Source organism: Electrophorus electricus, chromosome 5, assembly GCF_041902795.1.
Source record: "Electrophorus electricus isolate QZ-2024a chromosome 5, ASM4190279v1, whole genome shotgun sequence".
Lineage (NCBI taxonomy): Eukaryota > Metazoa > Chordata > Actinopteri > Gymnotiformes > Gymnotidae > Electrophorus > Electrophorus electricus.
The window spans coordinates 23,567,166-23,589,500 of NC_137501.1; the positions used below are offsets into that span (position 1 = coordinate 23,567,166).

Genomic DNA, 22,335 nt, shown 5'->3' on the forward strand with positions numbered 1-22,335 from the left:
GTTAAATAGACAATATATTCACATGAATCACAGACATGTATGCCATGATGTGGACAACCATCCGTTACCAAAGACAGCAGCTTTCCCCTGAACACGTCCAGAGGCATATGTACATTTTTGCAGGCGTTAACACCGATAGAGGTGCTGTGAACCACAAACACCGCAGGTTAAACCACCCCCCTCTGGAGCAGGTGGGCATACCTGACTGTGTGCATGTGCAAGATAGCAGGCGAGACTCAAAGACAGACATTAAGCCTTGGATGCTGACATCTCCGTCACAGTGCGGGGGCACAGGAAGGGGCAGGGATCAGAGCTGGATTCACAGCGGCAGGGTCAGCCAGCCTGAAGGGGGTTTAGCTGGAGGTGAACATTTCTTCGGACTACGGTATGAATTATCCTGCCCAGGATCCGTCTAGTCCCCCCGCTGTCGTAGCGAAGGATAGAAATTTATGTGCACAGTTTATGAATTTGAGATTTTATATCTCTTTGGAGTGAACAGCGATAGACCTTATTTAATGTGCTTTGAGACGAGAGAGAGAGAGAGAGAGAGAGAGAGAGAGAGAGAGAGAGAGAGAGTGTGTGTGTGTTTGAGAGAGATACAGAGAGCGCCAAAGTATGGTACATTGAGAGAGATGCAGTGACATTTAAGGCAAAATATAATTTGCTTTTGGAATTTCACTGATTGTGTTTTATTTTTCTTAGGAATGGCCTTTTCTTAATTGTGTGTCTGAGAAAAGCAGGATATATCAATCAGTCACAAACCAGGGGGCAGGTGTTTCCAACCTCTCTGAGAGGCCATACAACCCCCCGCCCCCCAACACACGCAGACACACACACACACACACACACACACACACACACACACAATGTCAGGATCTCTCTGTCCTCGACAGTGAGCTAAAGAATGAAGCAAAGCTATTGTGAATGTGGACCTATTAGTCCCTGAGCCATGTGTCTTAAACAATACACACACACACAGTGAGAACAATGATAGCAAGTGGTCTCCTTCCTTTAAAACAATATCTACAAAGAGTGGAGACAGACAGACCTTCACTTTGACAGATACTCTCTTTGTCTGTGTTTGTGTGTGTGGTGTGAATATGTGTGTGTGTGCACATGTGTGTGGGTGTGTTTGTGTTTTATTCCCATGGCATGGATGAGGTGTTTAATTTTGACATCAATTTCTCTGTACTCACAGGGTGACTGGTGTGCGTCATACATTTGATTCACTCCCTCTCCTACTTGTACTGTCTCTGTCTCTGTCTCTCTCTCTCTCTCTCTCTCTCTCTCTCTCTCTCTCTCTCTCTCTCTCTCACTTTCTGCATCTCTCTCTCCTTTTCTCTAGAGTAGAGATTTTCAGCACTTAACCAGCTGAGTGCTATAGAAAGAGGTGAGCTCTCCAAGGGAGCCTTCCTCCTAGCATTGACTACATGGAGACAAGCTCAGTCTCTTTTGGACAGACAGACAGAAACACACACACACACACACACACACACACACACACACACACACACACACACACACAGCTGAGGGACTAAGAGAGTATTTGCTGTTAGTTGCAGGGCACATGGGTAATGCTGTATTTTTTTACCTGTAGTATTCCGGGAGGGGTGAACAGACTATTAACAATATCTACACACAAACAGAAAAACAACCATCTGAAGACAAACAGAAAGAGAGACAGAATAGTTATCTACTATTCAGTCTCTCTTTCTGTTTGTCTTCAGAAGGTTATATATTCTAAACTTGTATCCTGTAAATCATAAATCAATGTGTTGTTTGCACATTTATCAAAACCAAACTACACATCAAAATATCTTGCACGTTTGAGTGATCAGTATTTGGAACGTGCTAAAGAGATAACTTGAAAGTCAATGGCTTTCTTTTCCACTTTATGATCAGTCAATATGATAGTGCTACAATGATCTCACACACAAACTAAATTTCTGGTAGTGCCAAAGTCTTCTTGTATATTAAAAAATAGTCAGATATTCTAATTTATCACTGCCACACTACGACAAGTAATCAGTGTCTGTCTATGCCCACTGGATACGGCAGTCACTGCTTGGCTGCTGTATCTCCCCAAGGGAAAAGTCAGTCAGAAAATGAACTATAATTTTTAACCAGTTTTATTAAATTTAAAGAGAAGTTCGTTTGTAGCTCGTTTTGTTGCCCCCATGGCTATGCATGTCATAGGAAGCAGCGGGACTAAATCCTAGCTGGGGATCTTTGAATGCTGTAAATTTCTAATCATCTATGCCAATGTGCATAGCTACAGCATGCAGCTGTCTATCCTGCGATCTAAGATCACAGTGGTGCAGGCAGCGCGCTAACTGAAAGCCAACCTTGAAATGGAGCAGCTCTGGATAATATGCAACGCGCTTGAGATTCCGCAACCAAGACACATCTGTCCCCTCTATAGTGGGATGGAAGCGGCTCAGTAATTGCATTCTTCCTCCTCGGTGAAACTCCTGAAAGCTACAGCCAGGCTGCCTTAGGAAGATAATGCTTCTCTCACCTATGTAACTACACAGAGATTTCACGAATGCATCCATGAGACTTCCAAGGTCTTTTCCCTCAATGGTTCCCAGCTACACTAACAAAAAAACAAAACAAAAACAAAAATAGCAAAACCAGAAAACATCATACTTAAATCAGGGTTTTTCAGAATTTTAAATTATTTCATAATGATGTAATCTCATTTAATAAGATTTAATTTGCCAAGAGTGAAGCTATTTGGTTTAAAATAAATGAACATGCTGAGGATGTCTTCTGAGGTAAAATATTAGATTTGTTTTCTATGTTTAGGTACTAAGATGAGTTATAATACTGTGACTAATTGAAGACCCACTCTGTGGTAATTTGTGTGATGATATGTAAGGGTCTGTCTGCTTGTGACCTTTTCAGTACGGATAATACCTCATCTCCCTGTATGTGCGCAAAACCATGTCTGTTTTCAGGAGCATTAGCTTTTCTGTTCTGCATGATGCCTTCTATATTAATATGACATATTCAGGCAGAAATGCTCCAAAAGGATTCAGAACTGGTCATAACTTGTTTGTCAGTACTTATAAAAGTGTTTCTGAAAAATCATTTACAATGCAAGTTTCTATGACTTTCACCCATTTCTCTGTGACTTTTTCATGAGCTTCATAAAAAAGTGATGATAAAACTACAATTTGCTGCACTTTCAAATTTATACACACAGTGCATGTGATCCATAGCACATGCAAGTGTTGTTTGGACAAATCAGACCTGCTTATGTGCACCAAAACACACACACACACACACACACACACACAAACACACACACAAAGTGTGGGTCCGTGTGCGTGTGGGATGCATAATTTAGTGTAGCACTGGGTCTGTCTTCACACTGAAACAGTCGCAGCCTTGAATATTTCATCACACGGATGCTGCTCTTGCTCTTATATTTTCCAGTCCTCTGAGTTGTGTGTGTGTGTGTGTGTGTCTGTGTGTGTGTGTGTGTGTGTGTGTCACACATCTGCACCCTAAGTTTTGACACTGTAGCCCACTGCCAGGAAGTCCAGAGCAGTACACTTACATTCAGGAAAAGATGTTTTCCTCCTCGGTCTCACTACCACTGTATTTCTACCTTCCTGTCTCTCTCCCTCCCTACACTGCGCAGTGAGGGACAAATATGCACAGTAGGAAATATTAGCGCACTGGAGGCACAAAAAAACAATGTAAATATTTCACTTCTTCAGAACTTTAAAACAATAATGAATAGTCAATCTGTATAATTAATGAAACTTAATTATAAGCTTCAATACACTAAATGAGGGTGAACTTAGTGGGTAGTTGGAGTGTGGCTTAATTAGATAATGAAGCAAGATGTTTTGAAGAAAGATGAAGCAAGATGTTTTGAAGATCCTGGTTACGTGGTTTTGCTCCAGATATTGAAGATAATGCTGGCTGACGCTTGTCCTATATCTGCAGCTGGAGACGGCTTCTGGTTTGTCGTGGAGTGTGCTGCCATCTTCTTCGGACCTTAGGCTGCGGCAAGCTAAAATAAGCTCCAGCAAGTTAGCCCAGAGCCCCTGCGATTCTTATCAAACAGCTTCTAGATTCCTTTGTAGATATGCTAGCCTTTAGCAATTTTACTAAAAGCATGTAAATGTGCTGTCCTTAGTGCAGACGTTAGCCACGCGCCACATTAGCCTCTTTGCTTGGCTAGCTGATAACCCGCTGCTGTTTGTAGACATAGCTGAGGTGACAGGACTGAGGCAGTGGCTCATGGTGCCCACCAGAAAGGCAACAATGGACATCAAAGTTGGTATTAAACAGATAAAGAGAGCAAACTCCTTCTCAATGTCTGTATGCATGTGCCTCACATTTCAGAGCCTACATCATAAATCAGCACTCATGTCAAACATGATTTTAGAGAGGTTAAAACAATAGCTGATTGGACACACTCTGTTGAAGGGACTGTGTGTTGATTGTTTCTTGATTGGGGGACAATCAAAAAACAAAGCTGTTGTACTGGATTTGTAATAGTTCCATACCGTATAACCAGTATATTTTTGGACTGTAAAAATAATAAGGATAAAATTAATTTTTCTTTGTATTTTTCATGTAAATCATAGCACAGGCCTAATGAACACAGCCACCAAACCTTTAACAAAGCCTTGTGAGATAAAGCAATAGAAGTAATCAAATTTGTTTTGTTCTATATGAGTGTTTCTTTGTTGCCAACACAGCATGTGTGCATGCTTGTGCGTGGAACTGCTATTGAAGTATGCAGTGTGTGTGCGCGCACGCACAAGCGGGTATGTGAGTAAGCGTCTGTGCCGCTTTCCTTTGTGAGCCTGCCTCATGTATGTACACCGTGTGTGTGTGTGTGTGTGTGTGTGTGTGTGTGTGTGTGTGTGTCTTGGTATATGAAAAGGACATCTCTCCATTGCACATACTGAGTGGCGCTTTTTAAGTTCAGAGAGCAGAGTAATAAAAGATGAATCAGAAGAGTGCTGTTCTTATTGGCGGGCAGAGTGGATTGGCGTAGAAGTACAGGCACAGAATCATTATGAGCTTAGGGTGAGAACTGCACTTCCCAGTCGTGGGTGGGTGCACGTCGGCCTCCCGGAGGCAGAATGGTGAGCCGAGCAGGGCTGCCACGCTGTGTGGGAATTGTTTAATTATTTGGGAAAATGAATCTGAACTTTGATGTAGAGTGAGAAGACTCAGCAATTTGACCTTAATGAGACCATTAGAACCATTGGAACATTATGTCACCCAGATCTTCATTATAAATATAACCACATCTTTAAAAAGAAAACACATTATAATGATGCACTGAGAGACGCCACTATGAAACAACTGATCTGTTCCCCCCCTTCTCTCCTTCTCGCACTTTCCTTTGTCACTTATCAAGAACAGAATTCTGAATATTAATCAGAGCTCTCGTGCCATAAAATACACAGGCCAGTCTTTCTACAAATCAAATACACATGCCATTCTTTATACATATCAAAATATGGAGATTAATGGATGTAGGTTATGGCCTAACAATATTATCACAGTATTATCAATATTAACAGTATTATTATAGATATTATCATTATCACAGTATAGATCCCTGCAATACTGATATCACAGAATCACAGAAGGTTCTGCATATGTGCATGAGTGTCTTTTAAAGAAACCCATCCTATTTTTTAATACATTGATTTTTAATTGCTGTGAGTGCAGTGAGCAATATCAGATTGCTCCAGTAATTGCAGTGCGGATGTTTTTGACAAATCAAGACATTCATGCCATCTATCAGTGTGGCCAGGATGAGGCAGACCGCTCTGTAGTCATGCCACATCAAATGCTCTGCAATATGCTTTTAAATGTCATTGCAAGGTGTACTGCTGTCACAGTATGTGGCAGTGTAGTCGCAATATATCTGGTCAATATCGTGCAGCTCTGCCATATGGTTGGAATGTAAGGAGGCAAACAAGAGAATGAGGAGAAAAGAGAGAGAAACAAAAGAGACACTTGTTTACGCCTTCGGGACTATGTTTTATAACAGTGGTGTCTTTATGAGGGGAAGGGTTTATTGTTAGGGAGGGGCTTGTTGGGGGGTTGACCTCATTGGGGAGGGGCTTGTTGGGGGGTTGACCTCATTGGGGAGGGGCTTGTTGGGAGGGAAGTGGTCGACCTTGTTAAGGGATGGTGATTATAGAGGGACTGTCAGGCTGCATCTGAAACCACAAACTACATGCCACAGAAGTGTTGCCATTTTATGAGCATGTACTGTTAGTGCAAGAGTAAACAGCTTAGCGACATTTTGGACAGTTTACTGAATCAATATATCACATGTGGGGAGTGCGGTTCACTGACGCAAGTTGGCGGAAAGTCTGAACGCTGCACTATTTTCACATCCAATGTTGCATGGCCATGTCCGGTTTTGGATGCAGCCTCAGAGCTGGGAAACGGAGAGTTGTTATTCCTTTTAGAGGGCAGAGGGACTCATTAAAGGGATCAACAGACTGAAAAAGAGACAGAGGATGAAAAGCATGGAGGGACAGAAGAGAGAGAGAGAGAGAGAGAGAGAGAGAGCAAGTGAATGAGGGACACATTGCTTCTCTCATTACTAGACTTAAACAGCTGCTGGGGTTAATTAGAGGTTAAGAGGTCACTGGAGATGGCAGCTCACCATAAAATGGCTGAGGCACACAAGGAGCACTGTACCATAACCAGTTCTTTAACCTCACCCTGTAGCCCCTCTCCACTGTCATATAGTGGTATATAGTATTTCCTGCTAAAAGAGTTGTCATCTGCCATCAAAGACTTTGAGCCAATGTTGATCTTTGTATTTTTTGTTGCATTACATTCATAAGAAGAGGCCTGCTTTTCCCTACCTGAATCATGTCTGTTTTTATGCAAATATTTGGAGTTAAAAATAGGTACTTTCCTTTTATACTGATGTAGTCACATTTGTTTGGGTGTAAGTCATCTCACTGTATCCTGGTAAGGCATTTGTGCTATTTTCTCAAAGACACAAATATTGTGCTATTACAACTTAGATAGCAATATACAAATGAACCAGTTATTGCCATACATTAGTTACGTGAAAGCTAGATGATTGTTGCTCAAATAAATACAATTTATGAGGTGGCCAAGTGTTACCTGCTAATTTATTCACAAATTTGTGGCTTGCTGTTTACAAACCGTTTGTGAATGGAGTTTGTTTTTAAGGAGATTTTAGGTGACGTAATCACTGTATGGGTGTTTGGTCATTCTGAAGGACATAACTGGGTAATTAAGTGATTAAAATAAACATGGCAAAGTGGTCTTATGCTAAATAATATAATAATAGAATAATAGCATGGTTGAGTGATCGTATGACCATATGCTCAGATGCACACAGTTTACTGGTAGCATAAGCAGAAATAATCTGCCCCCCCCGCCATTTCTTTCCCAGACACACAAAGTTAACCCCGTCATTGAGGTTGCATATATGTTTAAAAGGCAGACATATGCAAGTGTATGCTTGCACATGCACCATCTCGGCGGGTATTGTGGGCATGTGCCCATATGTCCCTGTTTGTAATGCACAAACATCTGGTTCCAGCCTCCCCATTCACTTTAGTTAAGCTACCATCAATCAAACCGACAGGGCCTTGTGTGTGTTTGGGTGTGACACAGAAAAACAAAAAGGATAGGGCAAGTTCACTGTGTGCGTGCGTGTGTGTGTGTGTGTGTGTGTGTGTGTGTGTGTGTGTGTGTGTGTGTGTATGTGAAGAAAGTGTCTTACTGACATTGCTGAGTACTGAGTACATTCTCTGAGTGGCAGAGAAAGTGCTTTATATTTAATAAGTTTAAGATGTTCACTGCAGACACACCAAGTATGATTGCGTGTGCGCGCATGTGTTTGTGTGAGGGTGTGTGCACGCGTACTTGTGTGCATGCATGTGGGAGTGGGCTGGAGATACATTAAGCCATTCCATTACACGTTAGCAAGGCTACGCCATATTGTGGCGTCACTGGAGTCTGAAGGCTTTGTCACATTTCTTTTCCTCTCCATTTTCTCACTTTTTCTCTCTGTGTCTCTTTTCTGTCTGTGTCTCTCATGTGCACACACACACACACACACATACACACACTCATTTAGACGATCAATAGTCCGTTATATTTAATTGACAGTTATAATCCCATTCTCTTCATGAGTCACTCAGTTCTGCCTAGGCTTAAACAACGCAGACTCTTTCATTAATGTTTCAGGTGGTGAGAAATGCTGTGGAAACCCTTCATTTGTGCCTGCACTCTACTGAAGCCCCCAGCTATGGCTAGTTTATTCCGTTCTTATTTCTAATAAAAAAAAACAAAACAAAGTAGAAATTTTAATTTTTATTCCTGCATATGTGTGTGTGTTTTAGGTGTATGTGTCATCGGAGAACTCCATGGCTCTAAGGTGTGTGAGACGGAGCTGTAGTAGCCAGTCAGAGCAGAGGACAATGGAGTTATCAGGGGTCATGTGGTCAACATACCTACTCTTCCTCTTCGCCTTCTTCACGCCCGTCACGCTTGGTAAGATGTACACACACACACACACACACACATACGCACACATATAAACACACACGCAATTTGAAGAAATTCTTGCTCAACGATGTTTGAATTTTTTTTTAAATGCTGTCTTTACAATCCAAAAGCAAAAGCTGAATTAAAATATATGTGTATTATGTGAAAAATATGGAGAGCACTTGTGTACTTGCTTATTATACAAGAAAGCTGTGTGCTGGAATGTGCTTTTTTGTGAGAACAAGTCATGTCTTCAACGAGTCATGTCTTCAAAAACTAGTCATACACAGTTGACTGATCTGATAGAAAGGGCAGTTGAATGATGCAAAATAGAAGTGTGTGTGTGTGTGTGTGTGTGTGTGTGTGTATGTGTGTGTTTGTGGGGGGGGGGGGGGTTGTGTGGGTGTTTACAAAAGTAAGTTTAAAAAATATAGCCTGAAGATGAAAGAAGCTCTAACAGATCAATAATCATAGATGCAAATGTCTAGACGCATTGAATTTGTGTGTGTCTGTGTGTCCCCTTAAGGGATGTGTGAGATAACCGTTTAAGCCCACAGACTCTAGGGAATTGTCCCTTGCCGGTACCGTTTCAGTACAGGGGAAGAATGTTCTGCCTCATTCCCAACATTCTCTCTCCTCATGTCTCTTCTCCCCTCCTTTTTTCACCTCCTCCTTTCCCATTCATCCTCTTTCCCTCTCTCCTCCTCTCTCGTCTACTCATCTCAAGGGCATAGTAACAGTGTTGCAGTCAGAGGAAAAAAAAAACAAAAAAAACCCTACCTGACGTCTGAGCTGGAGGCTGCCGGCCAGAACAGATAACACCCCCTCCGTCCGCTAGACTTCCCGCCGCTAGGATGGCCTTTGTTGCTGCGGTTTTCATTGTATGCATGCGCCCGCAAATTTCGCTGTCCTATGCATTTAATTTTTCCCCAGCACACGGGCTTCTTGTGCCTTGAGAGAGCGTTCTCTGGTGCATGAAGAGTGTTTGGGTGTTTACTCGTTCGTCAGTAAAATCTCAGGGGAGACAATCAGAGCAGTGCCACTTCAGTGCTAAATCCTGATTGGATGACAGCCCATCTCGCTAATGCTCTATTGGTTCCTTCTCCTGTCATTAAGCGCATGTTTTAATTAGCTTCGCATCTCGATGTGGATTTAATTAACGCAGCTGTGCTGATGTCACTCACATCCTTTACATCCTATAGATTTGCTTAGAAAGCGCGTGTGAGTGCGAGGGGGTGGCATGTGTGTGTGTCGGTGAATGCTTAGCTTCCATTCCAGCTGTGCTGGGTTAAGTGGGGTAGGCTACATGCAATGAAATTTCACTTTGGCACCAGCAGAGCAATTAGCAAAAATATTTGAGTGAAACAAAGTGGGTTATGGTCTGGCAACATGCATGAGAGTTCGCAGGGACTGTTGCTTCAGAGAGGCTCAATGCAATCGAATGAAATCATATATAATGTAGACATTCAGAGCTGGAGATCAATGCAAGTACGTGTTAATTAGATAGCTGACGTGCGTGATTGCCTTCTTTTTATGTCTCTGCTTTTCACGGTTGCTCTTGTTTTTTCCTTTCTTTGCACACGGGTATGTGTGGATGTGTGTGTGCCTGTGTGTGTGCCTGTGTGTATACGTGTGCGTGGGTTTGTGTGTAGTGTGGAGCCGTGCTCCTGTGCCCATGGCGGTGGTGCGGAGGGAGCTGTCGTGTGAGAGCTACCCTATCGAGCTGCGTTGCCCCGGCACCGACGTCATCATGATCGAGAGCGCTAACTATGGCCGCACGGATGACAAGATCTGCGACTCGGACCCTGCTCAGATGGAGAACACTCGCTGCTACTTGCCCGATGCATACAAGATTATGGGCTTCAGGTGAACACCCACACACTTGGACTTTGGTTGTTTTGAGTTATTTGAATTGGTTGTTGAATTGGTTGTTGTTTTGAGTTGTTAAAAGTGGCCTCACAAGTACAAGGATGCCTGCTCTTTTTCCATGAGTTGTTAAGATTAGGCTTAAGGTTAATGTTGTTGTTTGATTGTCAGTGATGTATGACTGTCAATGCAAGATCGATGTGTTTGTATGTGTGTGTGTGTGTGTGTGTGTGTGTGTGTGTGTGTTGCATATGAGTGCGAGAACATCACCGCTAAATCCTGCAGTTGAATGATATACAGTACCACCTGTGTGTATGGCCAGCTGCCACCACACACACAGATGCACACACACACACGCATGCATGCACACCCACACACATGCACACCCATACTCACTCACAGACGCACACACACACACACACACACACACACACACACACACACACACACACACACACACACACACTGCTCCAGGGTAGACCAGATTGTGAGCTCCAATTAGCAAGGCTCTATGGCCAAGATTAGTAGCACTCTAAAGTTCATTAACATTCACAATTCACACTTGTCCATTTATTTTGTATGCGTGCACACACACACACACACACACACACACACACACTATTTAAAAAAAACTGCTAATTTCTTATGCCTGTTCAGGTGCAAGAAGCTCCACCCTCACACCACCCTTCATACACTGACCTAAAAACAGGCCTTCCCATCTTGCTGCAGGTCTCGCTATCATGCCATAGTTACCAGGTTGGCAGGGTGGTGGCTAACACATGCTTCCTCTGACACATGTAGTCCAGAGTGTCAAATCATATCTCCTATTCCAGATTTTCACATTTACCTTTCAGATTTAACTTTCTACCTGTGCCCCACTTACCATTTTCTCTTCAGATATAAATACATGGAATTTGAGCCACATGCTGGACCCCCATTTGAATGCTGTCAGATTATTAAGGGGGCGTTTGCACGAGTCCTCCCCGTGGGGCCTTCAGAGAATGCGTGAGGGTCCTACAGGAATTGGGTGAGGTAGCTTTTCTGCACAGCAACCATTCCAGGAAGTGCCTGCTACTTACAATAAATGCCCCTGTTATGCAGAATCCTGAAGACTCCTCTCAACCAACTATCTCTAGCGAGCAGCTCGTCAGAAGCCACGAATCGGTTTAAAAATAGCTCACTGGCCTCCTGTCTGAGCACAAGAGAAGCACAGAGAGCAAATGTGTGTTTGAACCGTGGGCACTAAGCGTCCCTCTTGTTGTTGGGATATGGTGCAGAATTAAAAAATGCCCAGGGAGTGGGGGTGAGGGGAGAGGAGGAGAACAGAGAGGAGGTGAGGAGTGGGGAGGAGAGTGGAGCGGAGGAGAGACCAGAGGAGCAGAGGGGAGAGGAGGCAAGACGCTTTTCTGCCTTCCCTCCCTCTATATCTTTCTCTCTTTGCCTCACTGCTTTTTATAGAAACGCCGGTTGGCATCACACATCATTTATCATTCTCCACCTCATCTCTCTATCGTGCTCTCTCTCTCTGTCCCTCTACCTCATCTCTCTCCTCATCTTTCTCTCTACCCCCGTTCTCTCTCTCTCTTTCTCTCTCTCTCTCTCTCTCTCTCTCTCTCATTCTCTCTCTCATTTTGTCTGACCTTTACAATTTTTTTCATTCTCGGCTAATTTGTTCTCTGCTCAGGGTATGCAGGTGTGTGCATGTGTGTGTGTGTGTGTGTGTGTGTGTGTGTGTGAGTGAGCAGAGGTGTGTGTGTGTGTGTGTGTGCGCGTGTGCATGTCATCTTGCGCTGCCGATAGTCAGTTCAATGCTGTAATCAATAAGAACAGACAATTAAAATGTGATCAACAGACACTTGCCTTTGATCAGAGGCCACACTGCTGCAGGAGATCTACTCTGCTGCAGAGTTGATCTGCAGAGATGATCTGCCTCGTTTATTTCCAGCTCTTGTGTAACCTGCTTGATCTGGCTAATCGCATTTCTCCCAGAGCCCTAACTGGCTGGATCAGGTGTTAGATGCAGGCAGGAAATGATGTTGTTAGGAATGTAGGTCTTCAGGGGCAGGGCTGGTGACCATTCCCTCCCACTGACTTCTTCCTAGCTAGAGTTACAAAGCAATAGCAGTTTCAGGAAATTCAGTGTGTTTCAATGATTAGGAGGAGCCAGTTACACCTGTTAATGTTGTGGCTATTCATTAATTTCTCTTGGCATCTTTCATCAGTTACCTCTTTTACAGCTTTATTATATCTATGAGAAAAGTGGATATGCACCCCACAAGATCGCCAGGCTGTGACATTCTGGTAATTAGAATTAAAACCACCAACCTCTGCAACAGCCTAAGGGCTTGTTCTAATATACCTTTTTTAACTGAAGTGGCACTTCTGTCTCTTCCTGTAAGACAAAAGCACAATTGTTTGTGTATGTGGAAGTGTTTAGTTATACTGGTTTGCTGTTTCTTTTTATTTTTATGGTTCTCAGTCTCAGGTGGGGAAACAATAATTATCTGCCAATCTCTGTTGATTTTCATTAGTCGACTGTGGTTAGTTAAGTCTTGGCCTGTTCTGTTAAACTGATTAAAGATGACTTTTGTGTGTGTGTGTGTGTGTGTGTGTGTGTGTGTGTGTGTGTGTGATTGTGTATACACAGACAGGTTCAACCTCAGTTTGTCCTTGTGAATTGTTGAGGCGTCAATTCAAAGTCATGTTAAAGTTCTGTGAGCCCAGGCCCTTTCACTCCCATAAGTGACAGTGTGGGAACGCACACACGCACACACACACGCGCACACGCACGCACACACACACACGCGCACACACACACACGCGCACACGCACGCTGCCCTGGTTCATGACTGTAGACTTCACCCAGCTGACTTGTCTTGGCAACCAGTCTAAGCAGGCATTTCAGGTTTGAAGAGTATAAATTCTTGGTATGCATGTGTGTGTGTATATGTATGCATGTATGTATCTGTGATGAAAGAAAGAGATTAAGAGAACACTTTCCAGGAGCTGTAAATACCTGTCTAATCACAAAGAAAAGATTCTCTGTCTATCCCACATTCTCAAAAAATTAGGTCATATCTGAACAGCACACACAGCCACATGAGAGCCGTCGCCCCGGAAACCAGAGATGCCCCATGGCTCTCTGGGAGTATGACTGTCACACTCACTCAACACACCAATTAGTGTCCTCTATAACACACAAGCGCACGCATCCACACTGTAACTTGGATTGTGATGGACACACACACACACACACACACACACGCACAAAACACATAGTCTCAAGTAGACTCTTTCTCTGCCAGCTGTCTCCTGTCTCCCTGACATTGATATTGTGAAATGTAGCGAGAAAACTGGAGCGTATGCATGTGAGAGAGAGAGAATGTATGTGAAGAGAGACAGAGTGTGTGTGTGTGTTTGTGCATTTTGATGCACCCCTCTGGATTCAGACTGGGAGGTTTCCATGGTAACTTGCAGGGAGAGGGAGAGAGAGAGAGAGAGAGAGAGAGATATAGCTTAAGTCGTCTTAGATTCCTGCATGCGTGAGTATGGGATTTTTTTCCCCCCATTTCTGTGTCTGCGTGCATGAGATGAGATCTTCTTGTAAGTGTGTATTTTATTCAAGCCATAAGATGCAGCCTGTCTCTCTGTCACACATGCAAGCACAAACACACACACACACACACACACACACACACACACACACACACACACACAAGTGCAGAGTAGCTAGATGTCCTATCTCTTAGTATTTCTCTCTATCTCTCTATCCTTGTCTCTTTTTCTGCTTAAGATTTTTTTTTCTTTGTTTGAATAGTTTCAGTACTTACTAATATGATCTACATGTGGATTTTAAGGATTTTAACACATTACACATTTCTATGGAACAAGTTTGCCAGAGGTGTGTATAATACATGCCTGTATGGTGTGTGTGCGTGTGTGTGTGTGTGTGTGTGTGTGTGTGTGTGTGTGTGTGTGTGTGTGTGTGTGTGTTTGTGTGCAGGCGTGTTCCATGATCACTATTTGGGACTCAAAATACACACATTAGTTACTTTCATTTTTGAAAGTGACTTGTTTTTTTCTTGCTTGCTTTTTCATTTGAAGAGTTTATTTTTAATAGTGCAGTATCTTTTTGTTCTGTATATTGTATGCGTCCGTGTGTGTCTAATCTGACATGTAAAATGAACGGTAAAGAATATCCTTCCCTTTTGCTTCTTCCACCCATTTTCTCTCTCCTTCTCTCACTCCCTTCCTTCTTTCTACTTCTGTTTGCTCCTTTCTTTCCCCACCGCTCTCCTTCTGTCTGTCTCTCTGTCTCAGGTGTAATAACAGGACCCAGTGCGCCGTGGTAGCAGGCCCTGATGTTTTTCCCGATCCATGTCCTGGAACATACAAGTACCTGGAGGTGCAGTACGAGTGTGTGCCATACAGTGAGTACACACACACACACACACACACACACACACACACAGAACATGTTCATGGAAAAATGAAGCAGCAAATATTTTTCCTTACAATAAAATCGATACATGGTTTATTACTTGAGATTCGCCTTTAGCAAGCTAAACTTAATTTGTTGGCCATCACACCCATGTAGGTCTACCCATTCAAACCTGATAATATTAGTATGTTTTGTGATAAGCATTCTCTCGCTTTCACACCAAGATTCCTTTGTCAATGCTCCTGTGCAAATCCCCCACATACATGGGCAATCGACTGCAACTGACATACTCATGTTCCAGTGAGCCGATCAGATCTCCTAGTTACTTTCATGGATGCTGGCATTTGAGTGTTGATTGTTTGTATTAGCTGACTTGGGTGCTTGCGTTTCCATGAAATATCATGCGATATTCTCTACTTGCGGATGCTGCGGTGTTGCAGCGAGCTGCTTACGGATGATTATGGATGCCCTTTTTTTGTGGTGGGGGTGGGGTGGCGGCCTTGTGAGAAAGTGTAACACTCGCTGAAGTTTACGTCAGCTTAGCATGGCAGTCATTGTTGACACTGAAACAGATTGTAAGAGCGCATTAGCAGCCATAAACCGCTAATCTGACGCAAGGACACGCGTATGTATGATAGCTGCGGTTGCCGTGTTAATGGCGGCAAGCGCCTGTCCATCTGCTGTTGTCCGGGATGGCTGCCCTTGGCTTGTCAATCATTTGAGGGTGACACAAGGCCTTCCGGCATTCTAATGGCTTGCCTGATTTTAGCGTTCAGGTTTGGGGTAACTGTGGCAATGGTGACAGAGTCAGTGATATTTGACTGGTGTATTGGCAGCAGGAAAACCTTGACACACACCCACACACACACACACAGAGAAACACACAGACACACACATATGAGTCACTTGCTCATAAGTGACTAAGGCTAAATCTCCCTCTTCCGTTCTTTCTAACACTCTGTCATGCTTCTGGGTATATGTGTGTTGCCATAAATTCATGCTCCATAACTACATGTTTTCCACAACTTTTTAAAACTTTTAAAACCAGGTTTGAGGTAGAGTAGATACAACACTACAATGCTTTAGACCTACATACAGGAAAACTCAGTTCAGTGGAGAACCCCCCCCCAAAAGGCATTAGTAGTACAAGAGTGAGAAGTTGTGAGTGTACACATGTCCAATGCGATAAAAAGGGGGAAGAAATTAAAACTGTTTTCCACAAGACTAATAATTAGAGAGGAAGTTCCATCACACGCATGCACACACACTCACAAACACACACAGGTAATTTAATTACCTCAGTGCCAGAGACCCCTGGGAGCATGTTCCAAATGTTTTCTAGAGGTTCTTTGGCTCTTCCTTCTCCCCCGTGATGGAGCAGTTGGCTGCGTTCCAATCCGCCTCTCTGCTTTTGGCCTCAATGCAAACCTTCTGCTTCATTCAGCCATGCAAGTGCACTTTATATATATCTAGGACCCTAAGATGAGGTTAGAAAAATAGCCTTATCATTTGCTGTGCATTGTAACTATAAATTTAAGAATTGTCTGAGCAATTACATTTTGAATTGCATATGTAAAACATGGTTTGTATGTGTAAGTACTATACTGTTTAGATATGAACATTAATTATTTTTTGTGAGAATTTGTGTTTTTGTTTTTTTTTAAGTCGGCCATAACTGTCTTCCTTTTTGTTTGACTGGTTTATACAAAAATTAAATCTGATGCTACTTCGGAGAAGGGAAAATCTGTCATATAATCTGTTTCATTTAATCAAATGTTTAAGAAATTCAAATTTAACTATCATCAAAAAGCAAATGATTTTAATTGGTTGTCCAAACTGTGTTTGTGTCTATGTGTGTGTAAGAAGGATGTAGAAGTGTCTTGGGGTGAGCCTGTATGGCAGAGTAATTGCTTATAAATCAGATTTCCTGCAATCTCTCACACGCATGCACGCACGCACATGTACACGCACACACACACACACACACACACACACAATTTATTGAGTGATGCATTAACAGTTCATCCTCATACATCTTTTATAGAGAGGAGGTGGATTGTACTCCCTCTCACACAAAGACCAGCAAACATTCGCGCATACAGAGAAAGAGAGGCACACATGCACATATACAGAGTAAGATATCTAACTTTAGCTCAGCTTCTTTAAATAGCCACAAAATATAACACAGTTATACTTAGTAAGTAACACTTTTCAAAACATGTACAATTTTTCAACTTGTACGAAGTGGTAGGAAGTCTTTAGAAAGGCACCATTTGAACATCAACTGTGCTCTTGCAGTCTTACACTGGAAAACATGGGCTTGTTGAATGACTTTTTCTCATACATCTGTGACATTATGGGATCTATGCTATTGTAAATGCTTGCATAAACACACAATTTCATGTTTGGTGAGACTAAAGTGATTAGACTGTGACCCCATGAAAGCTAGCGAGTCAAAAGAATCACAAAATAAGTTCTCTTCTCTTATGCACTGCTTCATTTTATAAGCTTATGTGGGCTTAGTTTTCAGGAATTATTACTGTATAACAGAACATACTGAAAAATAAATAAACAGGGGTTTCTCCATTTTAGGAGATTGGGATATGATTTACATTACATAAATATGGAATTGGTTTGCTATTGCATCATTAATGGTTTGCACTCTCTCTCTCTCTCTCTCTCTCTCTCTCTCTCTCTCTCTCTCTCTCCTCTGTCTCACTCATTCACTCATTGTGAATGCGGACGCAGAAGTGGAGCAGAGAGGTAGGTCCATTACTTTAATGCAGTTTAAGTACGTAATTCACCATCTGCCTCTTTCTGCGTTATTCGATACTAAGGACTGATTGGGGATCAGTAGCCCATAATGGTTTATATTAGAAATGAGGAGGTGAAACCTGATCTCACATCAACAGTGTACTCACTGAATTTAACCCTTTATTATACTCAGTAGCTTTTTTTTTTTATATCTATTTTATTATTCCCTATCCTTTGCTGTCTCATGTAATTTTTAAAAAATTCTCCACACCCTGTGCCAATAATACCATTATTGCATATTGCACTAAATCTTGTTTTGAACAAACATTTCAGTGTAGCACATCATGCCGGGTTTCAAATCGGAGTGTGAAATTGATGTTTTCCATTGTAATTCCTCTCAAATGAACCTGGATTGAGGTCAACCAATCAGAGGAGAAGGCTTTTTGATTGGCAGTTAGTAGCATTTATCTAATAATGAGCCAATGTATCACATGATCAGTAGTGCATGGCAAATGAGAGGTGAGTGGTAATTATATGTATTGGCGTGTCTAAAGAAAAGTCTAAAGTAAACTTTCGCATTTCGAAATGCAGTGTTGCAGTCCGTTTACAGAATATAAAATAGTAGTAGTAAGTAGATAAGTAATAAAAATGATGTTTACAACATCCTGAAATCATTTTTGGTAGAAGAAAACAATATTTCAGTATGGGTTTTCAGTCTAACATGAAGACATTATGGGACAGAATGAAGTAAGACATTTCAAACTGCCTCAGCACACAGAAGAAATCTTTCCTGTTGATGGACTTAGCTTGATGGACCTTGTTCACACGTAGCGCCCTTCCATTCTGGTATAGAAAAAGAATGATTCCTTCCTCCTGAAGTGTATTAAAGGCACGACGACGTCTCTGTATTAACACATGGAAGGGAGATGTGATAAGTGTGAAACAATAAAAGGAAACATGAAGTAATGGTGTGCAGTTAGATGCCAGCTCCACTTCCCAGGAGGTGTCCCTTACTCTGGGAACCAAACTGTAGGAATGGACAGATGCCATGGCACACATTCCGTATGATCATGTGATCATTTGTATGTGTGTGTGTGTTCTGTGCTCTTTTTCTGTGTGTGTGTGTGTGTGTGTATCCTGTGTTCTTTTTCTGTGTGTGTGTGTTTGTGTGTCTGTGTGTGTGTGTGTGTGTGTGTGTGTGTGTGCCTTCCCGGAATACCATCATAAATCAAACCGTGGGAGAACTCAGTGTGGGAAATATGTCTTGCTCAAGTGTGCCCCCCCCCCACCACACACACACACATATACAAATAAATGCACACACAGGGCATATATTTATGAGAAATGAATTGCAGCCAAGATGCTGCCAATACCCCCACCCCCCACCACAGGTTGTTTACATAACTCAAATGCCACTCTTGTCAGTGGCTTTTAAACTGACTCAACTAGACCTGGCCTTGACTGCAAAAATGGACTTACTGTGCAATGTTCACAGCATTTGAAGACATTAAAAAATCTTTCAGGATTTGAAATGGGCCCTAGATTTTATATCCAGGGCCCACTTCAAATTGCCCTTTAATAGGAGGTTAGTCGCTTTATCAGAATTTATATCATTATATCAAATTTATTAGTCAGTAACCTGAACCAATTAGTCACGATTACCACGATTACCACGATGATCCCTGTCCTCACTTTTAATGTACTGGGAGTAATAAGGTTATGATTCCTCAGGGTGAAATACACCTACTGACCCCTGTCGCCACCAAATCTCACACACACAGGTTGAATTGATCCTATAAGTTACTGAAATCAGACTCTCCTCAGGAAGACTACTGGAATGATGAACCTCACAAATATATAGATCTGTTGGTAATCAGATGGTAAAAAACAAACAAACAAAGTTGTTCCATCTTTGCCTGCATTCTCTCTCAATCCTCCCATCCTCACACTGAGGTTATTAAATTAGTTGTGTGTTTATTGTATGTATTCAAAGTTGGGTTTAGTGTTTTTTTTTAATCCAACCCTCTTCCCGTTGTAGTCTTCCTCTGTCCTGGAATCCTAAAGGGTGTGTACCAGAGCGAGCACCTCTTCGAGTCAGACCACCAGTCGGGCTCATGGTGCAAGGACCCCCTGCAGTCATCCAATAAGATCTACTACATGCCCTGGACACCATACCGCACGGACACGCTGACCGAGTACTACAGCAAGGAGGACTTCATTGCCGGGCGGCCCACAACCACATACAAGCTGCCACACCGCGTGGATGGCACGGGCTTTGTGGTGTATGACGGCGCGCTCTTCTTCAACAAGGAGCGCACGCGCAATATCGTCAAGTTCGACCTGCGCACGCGCATCAAGAGCGGAGAGGCCATCATCGCCAATGCCAACTACCACGACACGTCGCCCTACCGATGGGGCGGCAAGTCCGACATTGACCTCGCCGTGGATGAGAACGGCCTGTGGGTCATCTACGCCACTGAGCAGAACAACGGCCGCATTGTGGTGAGCCAGCTGAACCCCTACACGCTGCGAATCGAGGGGTCGTGGGACACCACATATGACAAGCGCTCGGCTTCTAACGCCTTCATGATCTGCGGCGTGCTCTACGTGGTGCGCAGCGTCTACGTAGATGACGACAATGAAGCCTCGGGCAACAAGATCGACTACATGTACAGCACTGAGCGGAGCCGCGAGACGCACATCAGTGTGCCCTTCCCTAACTCCTACCAGTACATCACCGCCGTCGACTACAACCCACGTGACAACCTGCTCTATGTCTGGAACAACTATCACGTCGTCAGGTACTCACTGGACTTCGGCAACAACGAGAATCGCCTGGGCTTCGGTGAGTGCCTTTGGAAAGCCACTGTCTTATACTGGTTTTCAGTTGGGCTAAATGGTCTAAATTTGTCATATCAGAATAGCCTGATGTGATTTTATGCAAGTGTGATGTAAATGCTACATTCTGCAGACTACATACACTGAGTTTGCACTCTATAGGTTAATTGACAGTGACTTGACAATGTTTCTGGTAGCCTGTTTAATGACCTACCTGTATTAAAATAAGTGTTTGGATAAATATTATTTACAAATGTGGGTGCCAGGAGCGGTTGATTACACCTTACAACTGACTGTAAAATGAGTGTCTGTCTATTATGTACAGCTCTAGAATAGGTGTACATAATGAAGTGTGCTGTATTAATGCATTCTAAAGTATATAACATGGCTTAGGTGATTATTAATTAAGTTATTGATCATTGGCCCCCACTGTAAATGACACAAGGCGAGCAAGTGTTCATGCTACTGCTCAATCAGACAAAAACAGTCAGTAACTCAGACAGCATTAGTAATCAGTACTACTGACTAAGTGGAGCACAAGTATAAATGTAGGGCCCTTGTGCAATAGATTGAAGCACACTTCTTTGCATTGTAGAAAGGTTACAGGTTGACCTTGTGCTTTAGGGTAAAACTCCACTTCACCTTGGTTTGAAACTCCAGAGGCTTGAGCCTGTGGGCATGCATGTCTTCATAACCTTTTGTTTAATGACCAGAGTCGCACATTAGTATCCTGCAGATCAAAGCTACTTTGCATGTGCATGTATGCGTGTGATTAGAATGGGAGTTTTTCCACTATAGCAGATCAGAGCGCCTCTAATAGTCATATCAAAGAGAGCATGGATATAACCACACCAGCTTTGTGCGGTTTTCGGTTTTAATTAGACCATCCTGAGTAGCGTATAATAAATATTTAATACCTGACCCCGTAGCTCACCTGTGCAAGTCCAGAACACAAACACAATAACTCTTTGAAGCACAACAAGTAGTGGTGGGAGGGGTGCAGGGGGGATCCTCTACCTTTGGCCGTGGGTGCATTCTGGGCAGGTGTGCTTGGCTATCTGAGGCTGAGTTGCAGGCTGGTGGGAAGTGACACTGTGCAGTCTCTGCATGGCCAGGTGAGGGAGCCACTGTAAGTGGCTGTGCATCTGTCAGATCAGCTGACAGGGATGTGAAGAGAGAATCGGACTAAAGCAGTAACAAAGTGAGAATCTGAGATGGGGATTAAATTTACCCTGCTTAAGTGTGTTCTTTCTCTCTTGCTGTCGGTCTCTGTCTATTCTATTTTCTCTTCTCACTCACATTTACACTTCAAAAGATTCATTTAATAAGTGATTGGAATTAAATTTGTTCTGCTTTGCTAATCATGTACACATTGAGAGATACCTATATGTGATGCACACGCACACACACAGACACACACAAACACAGAAACCGAAGCGCTCTTTCACTGACCCGTCCCACACATTTAAAGATACTGCTGTACATGTCTGACTTAAAAAAGTAATAGGAATTTAAAATCTTATGCTTTAAACATGAACTCAGCACAGACTTTCCCTCACCTTCCTCACATTCACACACACACACACACACACACACAAAACTTTTAAACTCTTCCTTGCAGGTCTGATAGTAATATAATCTGCTGAAATAGGCACTGAGGGTGTGTTAAGTGGAATAGCCTGTGTGCTCCCTTAGACGAGAATGGAGTTCTATTCTGTGCTTTATTAAATGAGGCCATGTCTTTCACTCTGTTAGAACTCTCTCTACTGCCAATTATACTGCACAGCACAAGGGGAAAACTTTATTTAAACCGATCTGCACGTACAAGGTTGCACCTGCCGCTGTCGACATGGAGTCCCACACACAGATCAATCAGGGATGTAGTAATGAGTGCATGCACGCGCGCA

The 22,335-nt window shown here is 42.8% G+C and overlaps 1 protein-coding gene across 7 annotated transcripts in view; it reads left to right on the forward strand.

Moving 5' to 3' along the window:
- The window catches only part of adgrl3.1 (adhesion G protein-coupled receptor L3.1), a 70,329-nt gene that overhangs the window by 8,961 nt on the left and 39,033 nt on the right, over positions 1-22,335 (forward strand). For 4 of the 7 annotated variants that reach the window (XM_027014211.3, XM_081714447.1, XM_081714448.1 and 1 more), the window contains exons 2-6: positions 8,385-8,535; positions 10,182-10,395; positions 14,716-14,825; positions 17,585-17,599; positions 19,629-20,435. In XM_027014211.3, coding sequence (XP_026870012.1) covers positions 8,409-8,535; positions 10,182-10,395; positions 14,716-14,825; positions 17,585-17,599; positions 19,629-20,435 — 1,273 coding nt within the window. In that variant the 5' untranslated portion in view covers positions 8,385-8,408. The remainder of the gene's footprint in view (positions 1-8,384; positions 8,536-10,181; positions 10,396-14,715; positions 14,826-17,584; positions 17,600-19,628; positions 20,436-22,335) is intronic. The other 3 variants (XM_081714446.1, XM_081714451.1, XM_081714450.1) reach the window with 1 other exon arrangement.